This window comes from Salvia splendens, chromosome 14 (genome assembly GCF_004379255.2).
Source record: "Salvia splendens isolate huo1 chromosome 14, SspV2, whole genome shotgun sequence".
Lineage (NCBI taxonomy): Eukaryota > Viridiplantae > Streptophyta > Magnoliopsida > Lamiales > Lamiaceae > Salvia > Salvia splendens.
This window is the reverse complement of record NC_056045.1, coordinates 20,120,735-20,143,611: the sequence shown is the minus strand read 5'-3', so window position 1 is coordinate 20,143,611 and position 22,877 is coordinate 20,120,735. Positions and strand designations below refer to the sequence as shown.

Below are 22,877 nucleotides of genomic sequence, written 5' to 3'. Positions count from 1 at the left end.
AAAGACTAATAAAATTTATTAGACATAAATTAAAAAATATTATTACAAAAGCAAACAAATTAATTTTATTTTTTGGAGAGGGCCACATTTCGTGGCCCTATTATTTTTATACATTTCGTGGCCTTTACCATTGTGAAGGCCACAAGAGAGCCACGAATGGTGGCCGGGCCACATTTGATGGCCTTCAAGGGCCACCATTGTGGACACTCTAATAGTTCCTAATTCTGAAAGTTTTACTTCGAATATCCCATAGTCCTTTAAAGAATTAAATGCAAATCTTTTAATTCAAAGCATTAATCATGTTAATTTCCATAAATTTCAACTTAAAAAAATATTTATGCATACCTTTAATAAGCACTTTTCCATACTGATTTACAGCTAATAATGCAATAAAAATTCGAATCATTTACACCACCAACTACCGCATTAGTCACCGTTATTAATTTGGTAATTAAATGTTTTTTCATACTAAACGATTTCCCATACTCATTTAAAGCAATCAATGCAAATATGTTACTATTTCAAAGCATCATTTGCGTTATTAATTTGGTTGATTTACCAAAGCATTAGCGAATTTAATTATAGCCATTGACTCTATTAGCCAATTAAAGATATTGTGTTATGTAACAAAACACAACTAAACATTAGTAGTTGTATTATTTTTTTTATAAATGAATATAAATTTAAGGATCACATCATTAATTTTTGTCTTATGCATTACCATTACCTTTCTAGCTTGATCAACTCTCACACACAATTAACTAAACATTATTAATAACATACATTATTAATAACATAGATCACATATTCTATTAACTTTGTTTCAATATTTTTTTTATTTCTCTCTCTTATCTTATTAGTCAGTGTATTAAAATCCATACTTGATATTTTTATGGAGGAACGGTATTCGATCAATCTTTATTGATAGTAATAATATTTATCTTATATTTTAAAGGACTCTTCAATTGTTGGAAGTTGGGACATATACAAATAAAGTACTCCATTAAAGTTGTTAAAAAATTAACCTGAGCATGAATGAGATAAAATACGAGTAATGGGACGACCTAATCAAATTTGAATTTTATTTTGTCTGATCGTAAGTTGTCATAATCAGACCTAAGAAAAGAGCTACATTCATTTTTTATTTTTACTATTGCAATTATAACAGTATCATTAAAAAAACTAGTAGGAGTATAATTTTCTAACCGTAATTACAAGTAAATTGAAAACGATTTTTATATGCAATCTAATGAGCATATTTCAATATTTCTCAAACGTGAAATCGAACCATCAAATTTTGTTCATCGACACAAAAAGCTTGAAAAATAAAACAACCGAAAAAGACAAATAAATGCCAGACTCTAATTTGTGTCAATCTCAAATAAATTGAAATAAATATATACATATTCCCTCCATCCCAAGTTACTTGAATCGTATTCCTTTTTGGGTTATCCCAAATTACTTGAGTCATTTCTCTTTTTAGCTAATCACACTTATTTTATTCTTTCTTTTACTTTACTTTCTCTCATCTCTCTTACTTTATTCTCTGTTCTACTTTATTTAACTCATTAAACACAACTTTCTTAAATCCCGTGACGAAAAAAATGCCTCAAGTAAAATGGGACGGAGGGAGTATTATGTTTTAAACTTTATTACTCACTCCTTCCGCTATTACTTGTTGCTAATTTTGTTTTTATCAGTTCGACAATACTTATAACATTTGATACTACTTTTAGTAATGAACTCTACATTCCATATTTCCACTAACTCATTCCTACTCATATTTTATTATAAAACAAATATATAAAAATAAGATTCATATTCCACTAATTTTGTCAACCATGTTCACATTATGTTTCTTAAAATTCGTACCGAACTAAAGCGTGACTATTAATAACGGACAGAGGGAATATAATATTTGGCCGAATATATTATTTTACTTCCATCATAAATTAGTTGATCATAGCTTTGATTGTGTATATCAAGTTGTAATTATTTAAAATATTACTTGATTTATATATATTTTTTGAAAAATGGCCTTAATTGAAATAAATAACTGAGTTAATTCAAAAGAACATAATTCAAATTATAACTTAATTAATTTTTATAATTATAAATTTATAAGTGTACACTTATTTTTTATAATCGAAAACCAAATATTACTTATAATTTTTATCTTAAAAAAATGTAAAACTAATATTACTAATTTACTATAAACTTTATAGCTTTATGAAGAAAATAAGAAAAAAAAATGATATTTTTCATTTTAGATTAAATTTGAAGTAGGAATATTCATAAATAGCAAAAAGAAAGAAAAAGAAAAGAAAAGAAACGAATGTCAAGTCTCACCATTTTCGGCCACATCGTAAGCGTCGCTACCTCTCATTCGCTCTATATAATCCTCAACATAGTAAAGGAACAATAGCAGTTGTGTGATTTGGTAATGGCTGGGAAGGTAATGCATGCGGTTCAGTTCGAAAGCTATGGCGGTGGAGCAGCCGGTTTAAAGGTGAATTTCACTCCCTGCTTACTTTTTTTGTTTTGTGGTGCCTTGGATCAATGATTACTCAATTGGAATTCGAATTTTGAGAAAGAAGCTTTACCTCTATTAAACTGCCATTCTGTACTCTTCTTTCTGTAATCAATTCTGCATTTGTGCGTGATTTCATGCTTGGAGAAATAAAATAGCTCTACATCGTTACTGCTTGGAATGCGATTGAATCAAATCCTTTTTAGAGATAGAAATGAACATGAAGTAATTTTTTACTGAAAATTGATGTTAGTGCTTACAATTTTGGGGTCAAATTATTGAGTGTAATTTATGACCGAAGATGAGGCTGATTCGTGGGAGAATTGATTAGATCATATGATAGCAAGGATTTTCGTAGCATTGGGTGAATTTTTATTAAACTTTAATTGGCAAATTTTAATTTGATAGGAGCTCATGACGACCGCCTATGATATCCAGCAGAACTGATTTCTCTTCTTTCACCTGGATTCTTCATTCTAATTTGCTGAGTTAAGAATGTTTAATTGTGCTGTAGGTTTTCTTGATACGTATAGTTGCTTGTTCTCGAGCATGCCTGTCGAGAGCTATTTGTGCATAACACACAATGTTGTTTGTTGAAGTGTAGTTTGAGGTTGGATTCTAGTTAATCATCTACTCATAGAAATAGTTTACTTTCTCGCAGCATGTTGAAGTTCCGATTCCCACTCCGAGCAAGGGTGAAGTACTGCTAAAGTTTGAGGCTATAACCTTAAATCCTATTGATTGGAAAATTCAGAAAGGCATGGTTCGGCCTTTTCTTCCTCGGAAGTTCCCTCACATTCCCGGTAGGCCTACCGAGCTGTGAATTCTTGAAATCTCGTTTGACTTATAGTATTTACTTTGATGCATAGGACAGTGGACAGTGATTTTACGAAGCTGGAAACACATCATTAATTCCTTTCAGTTGTTTCTTAACCTATTTCTGTTTTACTGAGCAGCCACCGATGTTGCTGGAGAGGTAACAGAGGTTGGACCTGGAGTGACAAACTTCAAACCGGGTGACAAAGTTGTCGCGTTGCTGAATCACCTCGTAAGTTTGTTGTATTATCATGCGAGTCTGTTACTGATGTCGGACATAGTTTATTTGTTGCTGATGTCGGATATATAGTGAAAATAAACGATCAACTGCTCTCCACTTCAAACAGTGGATGTCTAAAACTTCAATAGAGGCATCTCATGTCTGGGTACCATATATCTTGTACTATGTACTTTCATGATCATAGTCATGAATCTCGATGAAACAGGCTGGAGGTGGTCTGTCTGAATACGGAGTGGCTAAGGAAAATCTGACGGTTCAGAGGCCTCCCGAAGTATCAGCCGCTGAAGGTGCAGGCCTTCCCGTAGCAGGCCTCACTGCTCACCAGGCTCTCACACAGTCGGCAGGACTTAAACTCGATGGAAGTGGGTCCCAGAAGAACATTCTCGTCACAGCTGCCTCAGGCGGCGTTGGTCATTACGCTGTCCAGCTCGCGAAGCTGGGGAACGCGCACGTAACAGCCACCTGTGGTGCCCGTAACACTGACCTAGTGAAGAGCCTCGGAGCAGACGAGGTTCTCGACTACAAGACCCCTGAGGGTGCTGCTCTCACGAGCCCCTCGGGGAAGAAGTATGATGCAGTGGTCCACTGTGCAACGCCCATTCCTTGGTCCGTCTTTGAGCCAAACCTGAGCTCGAATGGAAAGGTGATTGATGTCACCCCCGGCCTTAGTTCAATGCTCACTTTTGCTATGAAGAAACTCACATTCTCTAAGAAGCAGCTGGTGCCGATACTCCTCATCCCCAAGGGAGAGAACCTGCAATTTCTTGTTGATTTAGTTAGACAAGGGAAGCTCAAGACCATCATCGACTCGAAAACCCCGCTTAGCAATGCTGGAGAGGCGTGGATGAAGAGCATCGATGGCCACGCCACAGGGAAAATCGTTGTCGAGCCATAGAAGTAAAATTACAAAGGATATGTGTGCTTGACAAATGTGTACACTTGTTTTAGCTTGTTGATCTCATAATACCGTACCGAAGATATCGGTATGAGAAAATATCATACTGTTATCATACTGAATATTGTTACCGTACTGTTTTTATGGTATATTGTACCGAAATTCGATGTACTGGTATACTTAATTTTGGTAAGCTATATCGTTTTACTGTATTGTTTCTTATACAAATATATTGAAAATATCATTTAACAATCGTCATATATCGGGTATACATGGCCGGCTTTGTGTTTTGAAGGGCCCTTGGCCAAGCTGGATGTCAAGGCCCCATACTGGATTATAAAATTTATGATTACATCTAATTATCAATGTCTTATAACAAAAAACTCTCAATATTTTTTATTACATTTAATACTCAATGTCTCATAACAAAAAACTCCGTCGAGCATTTCTTGAAGCAAAATCAGCAAGGACGATGTTGAGATCAACATTCTCCAATATACCCTTCTTAATAGAACATGTAGCTAAGCCATTCAATCTATCTTGCGACATAGTTGACCTCAAATAATTTTTGAGCAATTTCAGCTTTGAGAAACTCCTTTCAGCTGAGGCTACAGTCACAGGTATGGTCAATAAAATTCGATATGCAATAGAAACATTTGGATAACAATCTTCAACAGTAATGAACTGAAAAATCTCAGGTGCTGACATCAAATCATCTGGTAAAATTACTTGCAGCACTTGTAATTCACTGATAAAGTCATTGAGATCAACATCAGAAGAGTTATCATGAGAAAAAGCTTCTGCAAAAGTAGTACAACACTTCCATAGATCATTATCATCCAAAGACTTCAGGTTTTCTGAGTTTAATAAGAAACCAAACAGGTTTTCAAATGTCTTCATCTGCTCGAATCGACTAGTCAATGAAGCAATCACCATATCAATCATGGTAAGAGAATAATTAATTCTGAATGACTCTATAGCTGCTAGTGTCTCTTCATTTTGATCATTCTGTTCATCAAAATGTTTCTTTCTTTTACCTTTTCATTTTGTCGGAAATATTGGCTCCACATCCATCTCTTCTGCAATTTCTGTTGCAATCTTAATGCTACGACTAAAGCCTTCGTCTCTATACCTCTTGAAATATGAAATGACACCTTCTATTTGGTGAATTGCAGCATCCATGCACACAATCTTAGATTGCAGTTTTTGACTCACCATATTTATTGAAAATAGAATATCATGCCAAATAACCATACCACATAAAAATTCAAAATTCTCAAGAGCGATTACTAAATTTTCAACATCACTTACTGATTTTGGGTCATTTGTAGAACTTCTCACCACTTCCAACAAAGTTGCTCTTATTTGGGGAGTTTGGTACCTGATAGCTTGGACACTGTTTATTCTACTCTCCCAACGAGTGGTGGACAAAGATTTGACAGTTAGTTTGGGAACATTGTCAGTCAATATCTTCCACCTCTTAGTAGAACCAGAGAACAAAGTATATATCCATTGTATAACACCAAAGAATGAAATAGCTTTTCCACAAGATTGTGCCATATCACAAAGAGTGAGGTTTAGACTATGACAAGCACATGGCATATATAATGCTCTTGGATTAATCTCAAGCAAACGCTTCTGAACACCCTGGTGTTTTCCCTTCATATTAGAACCATTGTCATAGCCTTGACCTCTCACATCAGCAACATTCAATTCAAAATGCTCCAATAAATCCATCAAATAAGTAAAGAGTCCCAATCCTGTTGTTTCTTCCACATATAAGAAGCCTAAAAAGAATTCCTCCACTCTCGGAATGTTACTTGACATATTGACACAACGCACAATTAAAGTCATTTGTTCTTCATGTCTAGCATCTGGAGTACAATCCAAGATAACAGAGAAATATTTGGCAGCCTTGATGATACTCAACATATATCTTCTTATGGAATCAGCAATAAGAGAAATTATTTCATTCTGAATATTATGGCCAAGATAATGATGATGAATTTCATTATTCTGAATCCGTCTAATGTGTTCTTGCATAACAACATCAAATTCAGCAATCATTTCAATTGTGCCTAGAAAATTACCGTTATTATCTTGATAAATCTTCTCATTTGTTCCTCGCAAGGCCAAATTATTTTTAGCAAGAAACTTCACAGCAGAAACAATTCTTGTCAACACTTGTCTCCAACGCTCTTTTTCCTTTGCCACTTCCCGTTGCAAATCATCATCAATTGTTTCATTTTTGTTCAGCCTCAACCTAAGTTCATTCCATGTACTCATACTTTTTAGATGCTCAACACTGCTCTCATGTTCTTTCAGCCTCTGACTAAGACGCTTCCAATCCCTCAGTCCATCAGATGCCAATAAAGACTTGCTACAATTTGATTTGAACAACTTGCAGCAAAAACAATATACCTTGTCCACATTCTTAGAGTAAAGCAACCACTTTCTATCAACAACCTCATTGTTAGGTAACTTCCTAGAGTAGAAAGCATATGAAAAATGTCTACCAATAGCATCTTTAGGGAATTCCAGATTCAATTCTCTCACCGGTCCCTTTTCAATTAACAAATCCCTTTTGACATTGTCAAGATTCTCCCATGTACTAGGATCAAAGATAGATAAAAGGCCATCTGAATTTTCAATATGTAAAGAAGGTTCCCCTGAAGCCGTACCATTTGGATTTTCCGTATGCAAATTTTCCTCATTACTGTTTTCCTCATTGATCTCAACTTCTGCTGTTAAACTTTGTTCCCCTGGAGCTGTAGCATCTTCATTGACCTCAACTTCTGCAGCTAAATTATGATCGTGTTCCTGTTCATCACCAGATTCCTGCCCTTGATCTTCATTAGCATTAACATTGCTAGAAACTGAAAAGAACTTGTCTAAAGCACCTCTCTCGATTCAACAAACAATTCATCTTGTTTTTTTTTTCTTTTTTGAGCTCCAGACAAATGTTTATTTGGCAACATTCCAACACCTAAATTATGTATTGGAAATTAGATATGCAAAGTCCAGAAATCTAGAAGAGAATTCGCTAAAAATTTGAGTAAAAAGTTAATAAGAGTTTGACACCTATTAGTATATAACCTAACCTCGATCAGTGAATCAGTGATTAGGCTGGGCTGCTGGCCGCGGTCAGGAGGGCGTAGCGTAGGCTGAGGCGTCCCTGCTGGTCGGCACTCGGGACGGGACGCAGCGACGAAGGTGCGATGCCGTGCCGCGATCTGATCTGAGAGACGACAGAGGCGCAGCGTTTTTTGGAGGCGGCAAGGTCAAGGGCTGTTCTGCCTGTTCGTTTTCGTATGGATCGACTGGCGACTGCGTCTCGGACTCTCGGTGGAACGGTGGCAGGCTGGCAACTCAAAGCCTCAAAGGACATCGCTGGGTGCCTGGGTTACCTGGGCTGACCTGCAGGGTCTAAGAAGCTGCAAAAAAATTTGGGCCCCTGTCCATCCTGGGCCCCTGGCCGTGGCCTTGGTTGCCTATGCCCAGAGCCGGCCCTGCGTGTATATTAATGATTTAATATATATTGATATTGGTTATACCGCAGTATATAGATACCAAACATAATGGTATGGTATATACCGATATGTCGGTATATACCTTCTGTTATATTTTGGTATACATGGTATAAGAATATTCATACGGTACAATATATATACCATATTGAAAGTTACGGTATATTAAAAATTCGATAAGTTTTATTTTTCAGTACAATAAGTGTGTTATTTCATTATTTTTATTTACACCTAAATTAACCCGACACACAAACATGTATTGCAAAAGGATTAAAGGGGAAAATACAGGATTCATCGAAAATTGCTTTTCTCACAATGCTCTTTTTGTGATCTTATAAATGATGGTACCGGATTTAGTTCTTGTGTTTACGACTTCGGTGGAATAAATCTTTTGACTAAATATCATTTTGAAATACATCATGATCGATTGTAATCCTTTTACCATGTAATATCCAAATTAATGGGAATTTATAGAAATCTATCTATAGCTTAATTTTTTTTTGTGGGTAAACAAAATAAAATAGAAAAGTAGTATGCATGTGAAATTTTATGTAAAATGAGAATAACTTCATTTTAAATTTTAAGATGGAAAATAAAATAACCAGAAAATTATTAGTAATTAAAAGATGTTAATTGCCTACAAAATCGACTCACGCGAAGTTTGCTTGAATTTGAGCTGTCCCACACTTTTCAAAATTTGAATGACACATCATTAAGTTTTTTAAAAATTTCTCAACTATTCCATGATTATGTGGCAAATTCGATGATGAATTGGTGCACACGTGCAACAGTTTGGTATTGTTAATGAACTGTGACATAAATGTGTATTGATGATGTAGACAACTAAATGAAATTGACTACGAGCTTGAAAAAATGAAAAATAGTAGCACAAATTTGATGAAATGAGAGATAATTGATAATTTCTGAAATTTCATAGTAATTTACTATTCAAATTTTATAAAATTATAGAATAATCAAATTAAATTTGAACAAACTTCGTGAATATATAGACAATTAATCTTCTTTTTTTCATTTTCCAAGCCCAAGTACAATGATATATACTGTCCAATTTTGTCAATAAAAATCGAAATTTGAATTCCATTATAATCTTTCATAAAACTTTACCAATATGAAAATCCTATATATGAAGTATTAAAACGGTTTTGAAGATATATTACATCTAATTTTGGTGGATGAAAGAAAAAAGATGGAATTATTTTTTTATGAATGAAGTAATTATCTATAATCATATGCTACGCATAAAATTAAAAAATGATTTGTGTAAAACCATCGGTTTTCATTTCTTCTCTTACAATGATTAGCACCACATTTATAATCCTGTAACTTAGCCGACTTAGTTTTCATTTGATGTGCCTGTTTCGATATATCATAAATAAAAAGAAAAATTTATTTTTACTCACACCTAAATAAGTATCCAACATATATAGTATATAATTGAATTTTGAAGTACAGAGATCTAAGAGTTATAGAGCCATTATTTTTTTATGTATAATTAAAGACCAAATCTTATTTACTAAATAAACAAAATTAAAAGATGGAATTGAGTTTTACAATTTTTTATTTGAAAACACAGAGTTTATTATAAAGATGTTTTAATAGTTACTAATTCAGTCTTTAATTATGCATTTAAATATTGCTACGCTCTGATCCTAAAGTCGTTACATGATTTAATATTTTCTTTTGCTTTTTTGGAAGAATGATTAATTTTTATATTTACTGCCTAATTTTGATGAATTGCTCTCCTTTTTTTTTATCGTAATATAACTAAGATTAACTAGCCTGTTTTACGTATTGTTGTAAACTTCTAATCCATAATGTTGACTAATGTATAGCTCTTGCTAAAGATATGAATCAATAATGAAAATGAAATGGAATACATATAATTCACAAACTTATGGGAAAGATTATCTTTTATTTATCACAAACTGATGGGAAACATAAATTAAATTGTAGATATTGATCATAATGTTTTGATGAGATTATAATTGTGTCACTTGGTAGAGTTTATAAATATTTTAAGTAACTTAAAACTATCTAAAACACAAAGACACGCTAAAAAAAATACTTTTAGAATACAAAATTAGGGACAGTAATTATTTATTTTTAATTTCTGAAAGAATAACCAATATGTGACATTTATTTTCGGATGGTAGAAGTATTATTTAGATTTCAAGACGATATTGACAGTCAAAGTTCAAAACCCATACTTTTTCTTGTTGTAGTACTAGTAAATTTGTAAGTTTTATAGTGATACATTCTGGTATTGATAAATATTAAAATATAGACTAAATCAGCTATAATATTATACTTCTTACTTTTTATAATTTTTTATTTTGGTCCATACTATAAAAATAATCTATTTTTAATTTTTTATAAGTTTTTCTTTTATATAAGGTATGCTTTATTATTTATTAATAATATTTTAATTACTTTTTATTTGTACCTCTCTTCTACTTTATCAATTTGATCTTAAAACTTGTGTAATTTCAAAGTCTCTATTTTGATGTGACATAAAAAGTAGTAGTAATAGTATTTTGCAAAATAAAATTGTTACTTTATACTAACAAATAAATACACATTTAAGTTTTCTAATAACCATTAGATGGCTATGGAGTTCTCCATTCATATTTGGATAGAGCTAGACTCAGCGGCTCTCGTTTCTTCACTGTCATCTGGACAGTTTGGTTCTGCTGATCTCAGACATTATATGGCTCAGATTTGTAGCTTAATTTCTCAGCGGCAAGTTCGATTCTCAAACATCTATAGAGAGGGAAACCGTGCTGCCAACTTTTTTGCAGGGAGGGGAGCCCAGACCCCTGTCTCATCCTTCTAAGATTCAGTCTGTCTCTGCGCCTCGGTATCTGAAGGGGCTTGTTTGGATGAACATGTAAGTTTTATGTCTCACATATGTGACATGTGATGAAATCCTAAATAGAATTGGATTTTTAAAATAATACATGAATTTTATACAAGGCACATTTTCCCATATTAGCTATCAATTAATTATTTATTGGGACGGAAATGAGACGTTTTCAAATTGGCATTCAATCAATTAATCATCTTAATTGCCTAATATACATAACCATTAATTGGCAAAAATCAAAAGTTATATTGCCATAAGTAAAAAAAATATTTTATTACTATTACTAACTTAAATGGGTGTGTATATATTATGCATTGATGTAGCCGTTCACAATAAGAGTGAATATATATGGCAGTGATTGCATAATTGAATGTGATAAAATTAGTAGTACCCAGGGAACGCGTATATTAATTGATAATGATCAATTATATTCTTGATCAATAAGAAATGTAGTCTTGATCAGTAAGAAATGTATATATTAATTATTTTAATAGCCGCTTCGATGGAAAGAGCATTAATGTTTTACAATTAGGGTTTGTCCTCTTTCTGCCTATAAATACAAGTGTGGTGATCCTATCAAATCACACACATTACAGAGAACACATAAACGAGAGAAAGAGAGAGAAACAAATCATTGGAGTTGGAGTTGCGCCACTACGCGGGAAAAAGTTTAAGGAAATCGTCTCCTCCTTTCTCAATCGCTTCCGCCATGGATCGCCAAGGTACATTTCGATCCTATTATGCTTATGGTTTTACGTGAAATACATGTTGTTCGAAGATCTTGTTTTAGTTATATTCAATTATGTTTTTATTGAATATATGATGATAAATAATGTCTTACATGTGGTATTAGAGCATGGTTGAGAACTCATGTATTTTCGTATTATGATATACCATATTTTTGATAAAGTGCTATGAATGAATCGGTTATCTTAATATTGTTGGCATAGTATTACTTCTAAATCCAATTCATGTATTACGTTTAACCGCCGCCATCGCCCTATAACATGTACGATTGGCCTCAGATGACAGGGATGATGCCCAAATGGTGGGCATGAGTGCTGGCACAGCCCAGATGAGTGGGATGATGCCCCAGATGATGACCCAGATGAGCGGGATGATGCAGGGGCAGCCAGCCACTGCTGGGTCGCCCAGGGACAATGCCTATCGCCCCACTATTAATTTCTTTACAGGGGCATCCCAGACCTGTACTCCACTGGAGTCTCAATATATTTCTACTGAGACTTTCTCACTGGAGGAGTTGGGTCTATCTCCGGTTAGGGTGTCTCCCATTGAGAGTCCACCGGCAAGGGGGGTGGCGTGTGAGTCCTCGCAGTCGAGGACTGGGTCGGAGAAGACGGGGGCTGAGGCGGATGACGACTACGATGAGACACGACGGACCGTGTGGAGTGAGGAGGAGTGTGTGGCTTTGTCAGAAGCCTGGATCAATGTCTGCGATGATCTCATTCGCTCGAGCAACCAGAGGATATGGAAACCCATCTCCCAAGCCTACTGTTCGTTTAAACCGGCGGATGAAAGGTATCACACGACTGAAGAGTGCCGGAAGACATGGGACCGACTGAAGACCGTTGTCTCCCAATTTGCCGGCCTATACGAGAACAACGGTCGCATGCTTACCAGCGGCCAGACCATGGAGGATGCGAAGTGGATGGCGATGGCGGAGCTCCCTAAGCGCGGCAAGCACGACACGTTTAACCACTGGGACTCATATGTGGTGCTGATAGAGTCGGCAAAGTTTCAGGCGGGTGTCGCCGCTGGCTTTGCCGAAGCGGCAGAAGATCAACTCCAGCGGCGACTACAGCAGCAGTGCTGGCTCCACCGACCTCCCCGACGATGCCGAAGATATCCCGAGTCCTCCCTCGTTTAACCGCTGCGTTGCCACCCGATTGGGAAAAAGACGGCGATGCGGGCGTATATGGGAGGCGCCAGCAGCGGGTCCTAGGGGGTCCAATCGGCAGCCCCTGCAACATTCCAGCCGACCCCCGAGTTCTCCCGTATTGCTCATATCCAACATCATACGAACTTGATAGAAACCATCAAGGAGTGGAGAGCGACCGATGACCCCATACACAAGGAGATGCTGCAGGGGGTCATCGACTTGATGAGGCGTGATGCTAGGCTCCCACCCATCAGCGGTGGGGGGGGGGGCATCTGGGGACTACGCCGCCGCCCTGACTGGCCTAGGGGACGAGGAGGAGTGAGAGGGGGGCCGCGTGTGTCAAAGCTTGGGGATGGTTTTTTTTATTTTCTCTTTGAACTATGTATTTTTTTATTTATATAAAATATTCGCATTTTCTCCGTATTTGTGTCGAAATTTTAATTCCGTATTTAAATTTCGTATATAAAATGTGAAATTGTGTTGTTGGGATGTCCTTTTTTAAATTATGTATGTTTTTTTTATTTATATAAAATGTTCGCATTTTCTCCGTATTTGTGTCGAAATTTTAATTCCGTATTTAAATTTCGTATATAAAATGTGAAATTGTGTTGTTGGGATGTCCTAGTGCTAGTCCACTATTGTGCAGTGGGAAGTCCTAGTGATGTGGCAGTGGGGTGGGAAGTCCTTGTGACGTGGCAGAAGATGTTTTTGGAAAGTCCTAGTACTAGTCCATGGGGAAGTCCTTGGATACTCTTAGTTTTCATTTGATGTGTCTGATTCAACATCTCATGCTCTAAAAAATAAAAAATAAAAAGTTTATTTTTACTCCCTCCTAAAATAAGTACCCAACATATATAACATAATTTGAATTTTGAAGTACAGGGGAGAGAAGTGTTATAGAGCGATTATATCTTTTATGCATAAAGACTAAATCTTATCTACTAAATAAAAAAATAAAAGATGAAATTGAATATTCCCTTCATTTCTAATAATTTGTCATCAACTAACCGGACACAGGTTTTAAGAAATATAATAGCAAGTGTGTTGAAAAAGTTATATATTGGCACCTGAGTCCTTTGAAGCGCGAGTGAGTTTGTTATATTATAGAGCGTGTACTGCACTATTGATTTATCAAAAACCCCTAGGTCTAGAGGATTCGCACTGCAACCACTTTGGTGAAGAATGGGGATGATGAGAGAGAGAAGAAAGAGGAGGAACTCATATTTGTATCCGGTTTGAGTACACTACACACATGGCCTCTTTATATACGATGAATACCAAGATTAATATGCCTTTGCTACATGGCACTTTTTTTTTTCTTTTCTGAAATATCTTGAAACAATTTAATGAATTTCCTTTCATTTATTTTTTTCTCGTTCGCAATCTTCTTTCTCGTCACGTTGCTTTCCACTGTATGATTTGTTCCAAAAAAGCTCTTACACGCTAATTAATTACTCATATTGAACTACACTAAATCACGGGAGAGGATCCTCTACAGTCGGGGGAAAACACAGACACAAAAATTGACTACTTTTTATACCGAATTTGCAAAATCTACAGATTAGAATATCATTATAGTGGAAGGGGAGAATCCCGACAAATTTTGTAATCAAACTAAAAAACAAACAGAAAATGAGAAAAGAGATTTGTAACCATGTTAATAGTTGCAGTGGACCCTTCACATTTCTACGGGCGTGTTGATATCAAAACGAACGTGTTGGCCGTCATGCCGCATTTCTACGGGCGAAAGATTGAGTGCCCATATGAATTTCTCCATGAGTTCTGCAAACTTTGCAGTATACAGAAGAGCCCCCTAATTAGACTGAAGAAGATTACAGGTTGCGTGCACTCCCATTTGCGCTGAAGGGTGAGGCCAACACATGGTTATTAAGGTTACCGCCCAATTCTATCCGCACGTGAGCAGACTTCAGACTGTTTTTCTTGGACTACTTCTTTCCCTCAAACAAGACGAATGCCATCAAGAAGGAAATTCTAGCGTGCAGACAGGATTATGATGAGTCCTTGAGCCAGTATTGGTCACGTTTCAAGGGATTGCTCGATTCTTGCCCCAACAACCGAATGTGCAAAACAGAGGTCTACAACATTTTCTATGAAGGGGCGAATCCAGAGTCCAAGGATTTACTAAACTCTTCGAGTGGGGGAAATTTTACAAAGAAACGTGTGAGCGAGGCCAGCGAAATTTTGGAAAGATTGATTGATGCAAAGAAGGCGTATGATTCCTCTCGTACTATCCTTAGCGGGAAATGTGGATGCAGTGAATGTGTAAAATGAGGATAGGATGGACGCTAGGATTAATAAGCTGGAGAAGACGATTCTGATAATTGAAGAGATGATACATGTCAATTTTGAGACCTCTTTCCTTAATAAATCAAAATCAGTTTGAGTGAAGTAAGGACGATAGAAAGACCTTAATTTGATCTTGTTGTGAAGCCCTCTATAAAGTGAGTTAAAAGCCTCATAGTAGAACACTTTCTACAAACAAAAGAGAGGTTGCCACTTGATGCTTAGGGAAAAATGACATAGGGGAGTAAGGACTAAGGGCAATAGAAGAAACCAGTTGAGCTTATTTCTTTTGAACTTGCTCGACCAACCTCAATGTAAGGGCACCCCCTAGCTAGGAAAGTTGAGCCTCTGCAGAATTATCCTTTCTTTGACATCTCAGCTTTCATGTCATGTGAACGGGGGCAACTCACCATTTGGGGTAGGAAAATAGGTTGTGAAACAGGAGAAATATAAAGTAAAAAGTTAGAAAATAAAACGGGCAGGAAAATTTGTAACCTGACCCAAGAAAAAAATTTTAGAGAAACAAAAGGCCAGGAAAAACTGTAACCTGACCCAAGAAAAAAGAGCGAAAAGTTGTTAGAAAAAATCAGTGCAGGAAAAAATTATAACCTGACCCGGTAGAAAAAGGGGAATGGGGCCAAAATGGCCCGGGAATAGCTCCAAATTTTCGGGAAGTTAAATTGTAAAAAAGGAGGTTGTTTCCATCTTTTGTCCCTAAGTTCACATGTCCTTCACATAATTTTACCTACACTGTTTAAACTTAGACCCCTTAGGATTCCCACCTACTTACACTACAATCCCCTGGCCCCGTTACAACCAAATGCAAAGACCTTAAGGAACTTTTCTTGTGTCAGTAGAACTCAAGGCATCAGTGGTATGACAAAAAAAATGAATGAGTGAATGGTCCTAACGTTTCTGGTGAGGAATGAGTGACCAAGTGAATCCAACGACTTAGTGAAAATAGAGGCTGTCTTGACGAACTGACAAACTGACCCGACAGAAGAAGGGAGGGGGAGGAATCTAAGACTGTAGACGATTGGATTAACCTTAAGCTTGTGGGGACGACTGCTAGAACTTGAACCAGTTTATACATCTGTGTTTGTTTTTGTTTTCTGTGTCTTGTTTGTTCTTGTGTGTCTGTTCTGTTTTCTTGTCAAAGTCTTTTTGCGTCTAGGTCTAGGAGTTTAAGTCTTTTCTTTTTCCGTAGAGTCGGTCAAGTGATAACCATGCATTGAAATTTGCCTTATTTCATTTATTTTATCTTTCATTCTTGAGGACAAGTATGGTGTAAGTGTGAGCAGTTTGATAAGGCTCATTTCATGCATTGGTTATGGGGTTAAATTCCGTAAATTCAGTGAACTAATAAGTGTTTGTAAGTTCAGGTGCCTGTAAAATCTGCTGAACCCATAAATTGCATACAAATTACTAGGGGCAGAGGAAGAGGAGGAAAATGAAGTGAAAAATGGGTCGAGAATTTTAAACTACTGGGTCACGAGAATTAAAAGTGTTTCAAGTACTAGACCTAAGAACAAAGAAACACCAAAGTGTTTCATGATTCGAAACTTGAAATTAACTGCAGAGGGTTTATCAAACTACTGGGTCAAGAAAAAAAATCTCCTAAAACGGTGAGACAACTAAGCAAGAAAAAGCAACAGAACAGATTTCCAGAATTTGCTAGTAACATAAAAAGCTGCAAAAAGCAAACAAACAACGGATCCGGGTCTAACTACCAACGATCTTCATCTTCTTCAGCAAATAAACGTGAATATGAACAAAACAGAGCATCAAAAACAGAGTAAACATGGATCAGATTCCAGACATTACGATTAAACAGAAAACTATCAGATCTAAGCTACCGGGTCAAGTAAATCAAAAGCAACAGACATAGCCATGCAGATCCAACAAGTACGTATCAGATTCATCTCTCGAAACCACAATCTACTCCGGATCTAACCGATCCAAACTCAACATCATTCAGATCCATCTCCTTCAACTCCGATTCAAACAATTCCTCAACAAACAACTCAGATTCAACCAATCTCAATTCCAATTCAACAGTCAATTGCGAAAAGCATCTAAAATCAGTAAAACAACATCAAACATCAGAAACCAAAGTAAAACAGTAAATCGAAACTGCCATAACCACGGAAATAAGGTTCAAACACAAAAAACAGTCGTCGAGCTTCCGACAAGGAAGTTCACGGCGAGAATAAATGACAGAAAAAAAACATATTGTATCTTCGCCCTCGTGAGGACGGTGTTACACCACAGAAACTAACTACCGCCAAGCCTGCCCAGAATTTCCCATCGGTGCCAAGTACGTGTGAAGTGAGCTAAGACTAGGAAAAATGAAACTAAGGAGACTAAGAGTGAAAGATAGATAGTGATCCAAAAAAGAATCTCCTCTCTTCAAAAGGGGTCGTCCCTTTATATAGGCACGGATCCCTAGGGCACTCCTTCATAATTTGTCTTTTTTTCCCTTGATCCTTATACTTGCTCCTTGCCTCATTTTTTGTATTCTGCCAGCGTTTCTTTTCATTTCCTCGGTTTGGTAAATTGGTGGCATTTTTCACTTCATTTTCATCCTCTTCCTTGCCCCTGGTAATTTGTATGTGCTTCATGGGTTCGGTAGATTTTACACGCACATGAACTTACAAACACTTATTAGTTCACTGAATTTACAGAATTTAACCCATAACCAAGGCATGAAATGAGCCTTATCACCTGTTTTTATATATTAGTTTTAAAATAAAATGTTAGTGTAAATGAGTTAGTGAAATGTGGGGTCCACTACAAAAAATGGTAAAAGTGAAAAGTAACAAATTTTTAAAAACGGATAAAAATGAAACAAGCGACAAATTTTTAGGGACGGAGAAAGTATAACAATTTTGGATTTGAAAACACACAATTCACTATAAAGAATTTTAATTCATAACACTACTATTTAAAATGAACTTAAACACCATAGGATAGTATCAAATCAAAATACTCTTAAAATAACATATGTATATTCAAAATCCATCCAATCTCATCCTTATCTATATCTATACTAATATAAAAGGCGTGTTTTGGGCGATTTTGAATAATTATTTTATGAAAGGGATGTAAATGTAATTATATTTGTAACTCTTAGAATTGTATTAATAATATTTAATGCATTATACTAATTATCATATGTAGTAATATGCATTATGTATCCAATAACAAATTTAGAGTAAATATTATACGTTAGATGTCATAAAATAATTAGCACTATTTAATTCTAATTAACTATATGCATTAATTCTTAGGTTATATTGAAACCAATACTGCATTAGAGATGGAAATAATTAGGGTGTGGAAAATGAAAGATTTAGGAAGAAGAATGTGAAAAGATTATGAAGTATAATCTTAGTACTACTTTTTTAACTATAAATACTACTTCCGAATTGGAATTGTACATCCCAAGTTGATAGTCCAATTTTCTAGAATAAGCACTATTAAGACAATATTCTACTTGCCTGGAAGAATATTTTATAGTAGTTTAGTTGTTCAACATTTGATTTGTCTTTTCTCTATTCTTATTGCAGATCAATGGCGGACCAAGGTGGAGTCAAAAAGCTTCATAAGCTGTTGTTAACGGACGATATCTATGTGGCAAGTCCTATATTTTATTAGAATAAACACTATCAATGCAATATTCCACTTGTCTGGAAAAATATTTTAGATTTCAGTTGTTTAACATTTGATTTGTCTTCTCTCTATTCTTATTGCAGATTAATGACGAACAAGATGGAGTCGAAAAGCTTCATAACATGTCAAACTAAATTGAGTCCTAAGGTCCTTATGGTAAATATAGGGCTGGAAATTTTTGACATGACACGAACACCAACAAAGCTAATGTGTTAGCTTTTGGGTTGGGTTATGGTTTGGGTTTAGGTTTTTTTCCTATGGTTTAGGGTAATATAATTTTAGTTTTATTATTTAAATTTAAACCGTGATAAAGCTTTAATATAAATTTTTGTTCTATATTTATGCACATTTATCAATAATTTCATTATATGAGTATATTATTCTTATAGTATCATTTTTTACACAACTTAGATTAAACTCATAGTAATTTTGTACTCCCTCCGTCCCGTGCTACTCGCACGTTTGCTTTTCGGCTCGTCACAAAGTCCTTACACTATTTATAATTTAAGTTAGAATTAATGCATTTAATTAATATGTTAGTTTAAGTTAAGAGCTCTTTTATTAAGTGATGTCTCATTACACCTAAAATTCTTTTTTAATTACACAAAAAAATCAATCCCAAATTTACGGCCTAAAATGAAAAGTGCGAGTAGCATGGGACGGAGGGAGTACTATATCACAACTTTGTTTTAATAAAATTAAAATTAAAACAATTTTATCAAATGTGATATTATATATGTTTTTATCATTAAATACATTTACAATTTTAGATATATATCATAATATAATTTTTATTTCAAATAAGTACTTTCATATTTGATCGTGCATAGCACGGGTGTGATACTAGTATCTATAAAAGGGGAGTTTTGAAAAAAATTACATGCCATTATAATTTATAATATCATATGTATATTTTTATAAAAAAATCATATATATATAACCCTATACGGATATAATATCATGCAATAAATATATTGTCCATACTTAAATTTACATATTTATTAAAAATTAAATATACAAAACCTATCAAATATTGGTATATCAAGAAGCTATAAAATATAAAATTGTGTCCGTTTCTTCATCATGAGTTGTGAAAATTGAAATCTCACTATAAATATTTTACTAAAGTTGTTAAATGTAAACATTTATTGTTCATTCTCATAATTAGGAGAAGTGGAAATGAAAAGAATTTTTATTTTAATTGAAGTGATACTAATATTTTTTTCACAAATTTAATAAATAAATTAGTAAATCGGTATTCATTATCAGGAAGAAATACTACTATTATTCTTTGATAATTGAAATAATGGTTTGCACATAAAATTTGTTTTAGTCTTCATCTTTGATGGCACGGCTGCCACGCAGCCACGCTATTACTTGTGATATTCACAACAAGTGGAACTGAAAAGGTTTTGGAAGTGAAAAGTTTTTTAGTTTTGGAGCATCAGCAATGGCGCCCGTCCCGACGGACGTCCGACTGGCGTGCCGGACGTCCGCCTTTGTACAAGGTCGCGACGGATACGGATGTCCGCTGTGGACACCCGAGTTCCGCGGCGTTCCTCGGATGTTCGCCATTGCGGAGACACTACGGACGTCCGTGCTGACGTCCCAATTTTTTAATTTTTAATTTTTAATTTTTTTTATTTAAAAGTCTATACATACGGCTCGTTGAACTTCATTTTATTCGCACCACTTGTTTTAACATGTTTCTTTCTCTCTAAATTTCTTTTATATATCCGTAATGACTGGTAGTGGTAGTGGTAGTGGTGGGCATTATGAACACATGATGCGGCTGATTCATGCACGTGTGCGGGAGGCAGCGGATAGGGAGGAACAAGCGGCCTTGGAGCCGGCGGTGCCTCGACCCATCCATCGTCGATCTATAGTACTCCGGGACCACCTCGATGCATATCGTCGGTTGTACGAGGATTACTTCGCTCCGGAGCCATGATATGGGGGGAACATGTTCCGACGACGTTTTAGGATGCATCGTCCTCTCTTTCTGCGTATCATGGGCGCTTTAGAGCGTCGATACGGGTATTTCAGGGTGCGGAAGGATGCGGCTGGTAAACCCGGCCACACGCCGATTCAGAAGTGCACTGCCGCCATCTGACAGTTGGCATACGGAGGTTTTGGAAGTGAAAAGTTTTTTAGTTTTGGAGCATCAGCAATGGCGCCCGTCCCGACGGACGTCGGACTGGCGTGCCGGACGTCCGCCTTTGTACAAGGTCGCGACGGATACGGATGTCCGCTGTGGACACCCGAGTTCCGCGGCGTTCCTCGGATGTTCGCCATTGCGGAGACACTACGGGCGTCCGTGCTGACGTCCCGATTTTTTAATTTTTAATTTTTAATTTTTTTTATTTAAAAGTCTATACATACGGCTCGTTGAACTTCATTTTATTCGCACCACTTGTTTTAACATGTTTCTTTCTCTCTAAATTTCTTTTATATATCCGTAATGGCTGGTAGTGGTAGTGGTAGTGGTGGGCATTATGAACACATGATGCGGCTGATTCATGCACGTGTGCGGGAGGCAGCGGATAGGGAGGAACAAGCGGCCTTGGAGCCGGCGGTACCTCGACCCATCCATCGTCGATCTATAGTACTCCGGGACCACCTCGCTGCACACCGTCAGTTGTACGAGGATTACTTCGCTCCGGAGCCATGATATGGGGGGAACATGTTCCGGCGACGTTTTAGGATGCATCGTCCTCTCTTTCTGCGTATCATGGGCGCTTTAGAGCGTCGATACGGGTATTTCAGGGTGCGGAAGGATGCGGCTGGTAAACCTGGCCACAAGCCGATTCAGAAGTGCACTGCCGCCATCAGACAGTTGGCATACGGAGGCGCGGCCGACATGTTCGACGAGTACCTCCACATCGGCGAGACGACTGCCCGCGAGTGCTTGAAGTATTTTTGTCATGGCGTTAGGGAGATATTCGGGGATAGGTATCTTCGGAAGCCTACCCCCGAAGATTGTCAGGCTCTGCTGGATATGCACGGGAATCAGCACGGGTTTCCGGGAATGTTAGGCAGCATAGATTGTATGCACTGGGAGTGGAGGAACTGCCCCGCTGCCTGGAAATGGATGTACACTACTAGTTTCAAGGGCAAGAATCCCACGATGATCCTTGAAGCGATAGCTGACTACCGGCTGTGGATTTGGCATGCCTATTTTGGAGTAGCCGGGTCTAACAACAACATAAACGTCCTCTAGTCGTCGCCCCTTTTCAGCGACCAGTGCATGGGCGTTGGTCCGACCGTCAATTTCGTCGCCAGCGGCAACCAACACAATATGGGCTATTATTTGGTGGATAGGATATACCCTATGTGGCCCGTCTTTGTGAAGACGATCAGATGCCCCACCGAAGAAAAGAATGTCTATTTTGCGGGTCGTCAGGAGGCAGCGCGCAAGGATGTGGAGCGGGCATTTGGTGTGCTCCAGGCTCGATGGGCGGCAGTGAAGGGTCCAGCACGACTGCGGTATGTTGACAGCATCGCCGACATCATGTACACATGTATTATCATGCACAACATGATTGTCGAAGATGAAGGTCCATCAATGACTGATTGGACCAATGATGATGCTGATGCTGCGGGTCTAAGCCACGACGTGGCCACTAACAATGTACGCATGGGGATACCCCACGACGAAGTCGATCGAGTCCGTGCAATTGCCGACATACGCCAAAAACAAGCCCATGTTCGACTCCAGAACGATATTATTGAAGAAGTATGGCAGCGGAGGGGTCGCCATTGATGTAGTTTTTAATTATTGAAATGTATTTTTTTTATTTGGTGAAATGTACTTTTCTTTTTTTTTATTTGATTGATTTTTTCCCTATTTGTGCCGGAATTTTAATTCCGTAAATTGTTTAATTCCGAAAATTGTTTAATTTGTAAATTTGTGAATTTTTATTATTGTGGGAAGTCCGTCGGGATGTCCTTGGGGATGTCCGTCATTGTGCAGTGGGATGCCCGTATGAGGTGGCATCCGCAGTGGGATGTCCATATGACGTGGCATGAGGTGTTTTTGGGATGTCTGCCGAGACATCCGCACCACTGCTAATGCTCTTAATTGAGGAAAGTAAAAAAAATTTGGCAG

General features: G+C 36.8%; 2 protein-coding genes across 2 annotated transcripts; one reads left to right on the top strand and one right to left on the bottom strand.

Annotated features, from left to right (window-relative positions):
- Nucleotides 1-2,336: 2,336 nt before the first annotated feature.
- On the top strand, nucleotides 2,337-4,694 carry LOC121765959 (chloroplast envelope quinone oxidoreductase homolog). The gene is made up of 4 exons (XM_042162259.1): nucleotides 2,337-2,509; nucleotides 3,192-3,333; nucleotides 3,487-3,578; nucleotides 3,793-4,694. Exons 1-4 carry the CDS (start codon nucleotides 2,444-2,446, stop codon nucleotides 4,480-4,482), a joined length of 990 nt encoding a protein of 329 aa, XP_042018193.1. The 5' UTR covers nucleotides 2,337-2,443; the 3' UTR covers nucleotides 4,483-4,694.
- A 208-nt stretch (nucleotides 4,695-4,902) lies between these two features.
- LOC121764317 lies at nucleotides 4,903-7,408 on the bottom strand. The gene is made up of 6 exons (XM_042160358.1): nucleotides 7,402-7,408; nucleotides 6,678-7,331; nucleotides 6,423-6,605; nucleotides 6,048-6,200; nucleotides 5,595-5,693; nucleotides 4,903-5,279 (listed from the first exon to the last, which is right to left on the bottom strand). Exons 1-6 carry the CDS (start codon nucleotides 7,406-7,408, stop codon nucleotides 4,903-4,905), a joined length of 1,473 nt encoding a protein of 490 aa, XP_042016292.1.
- Between the last annotated feature and the right edge of the window lie 15,469 nt (nucleotides 7,409-22,877).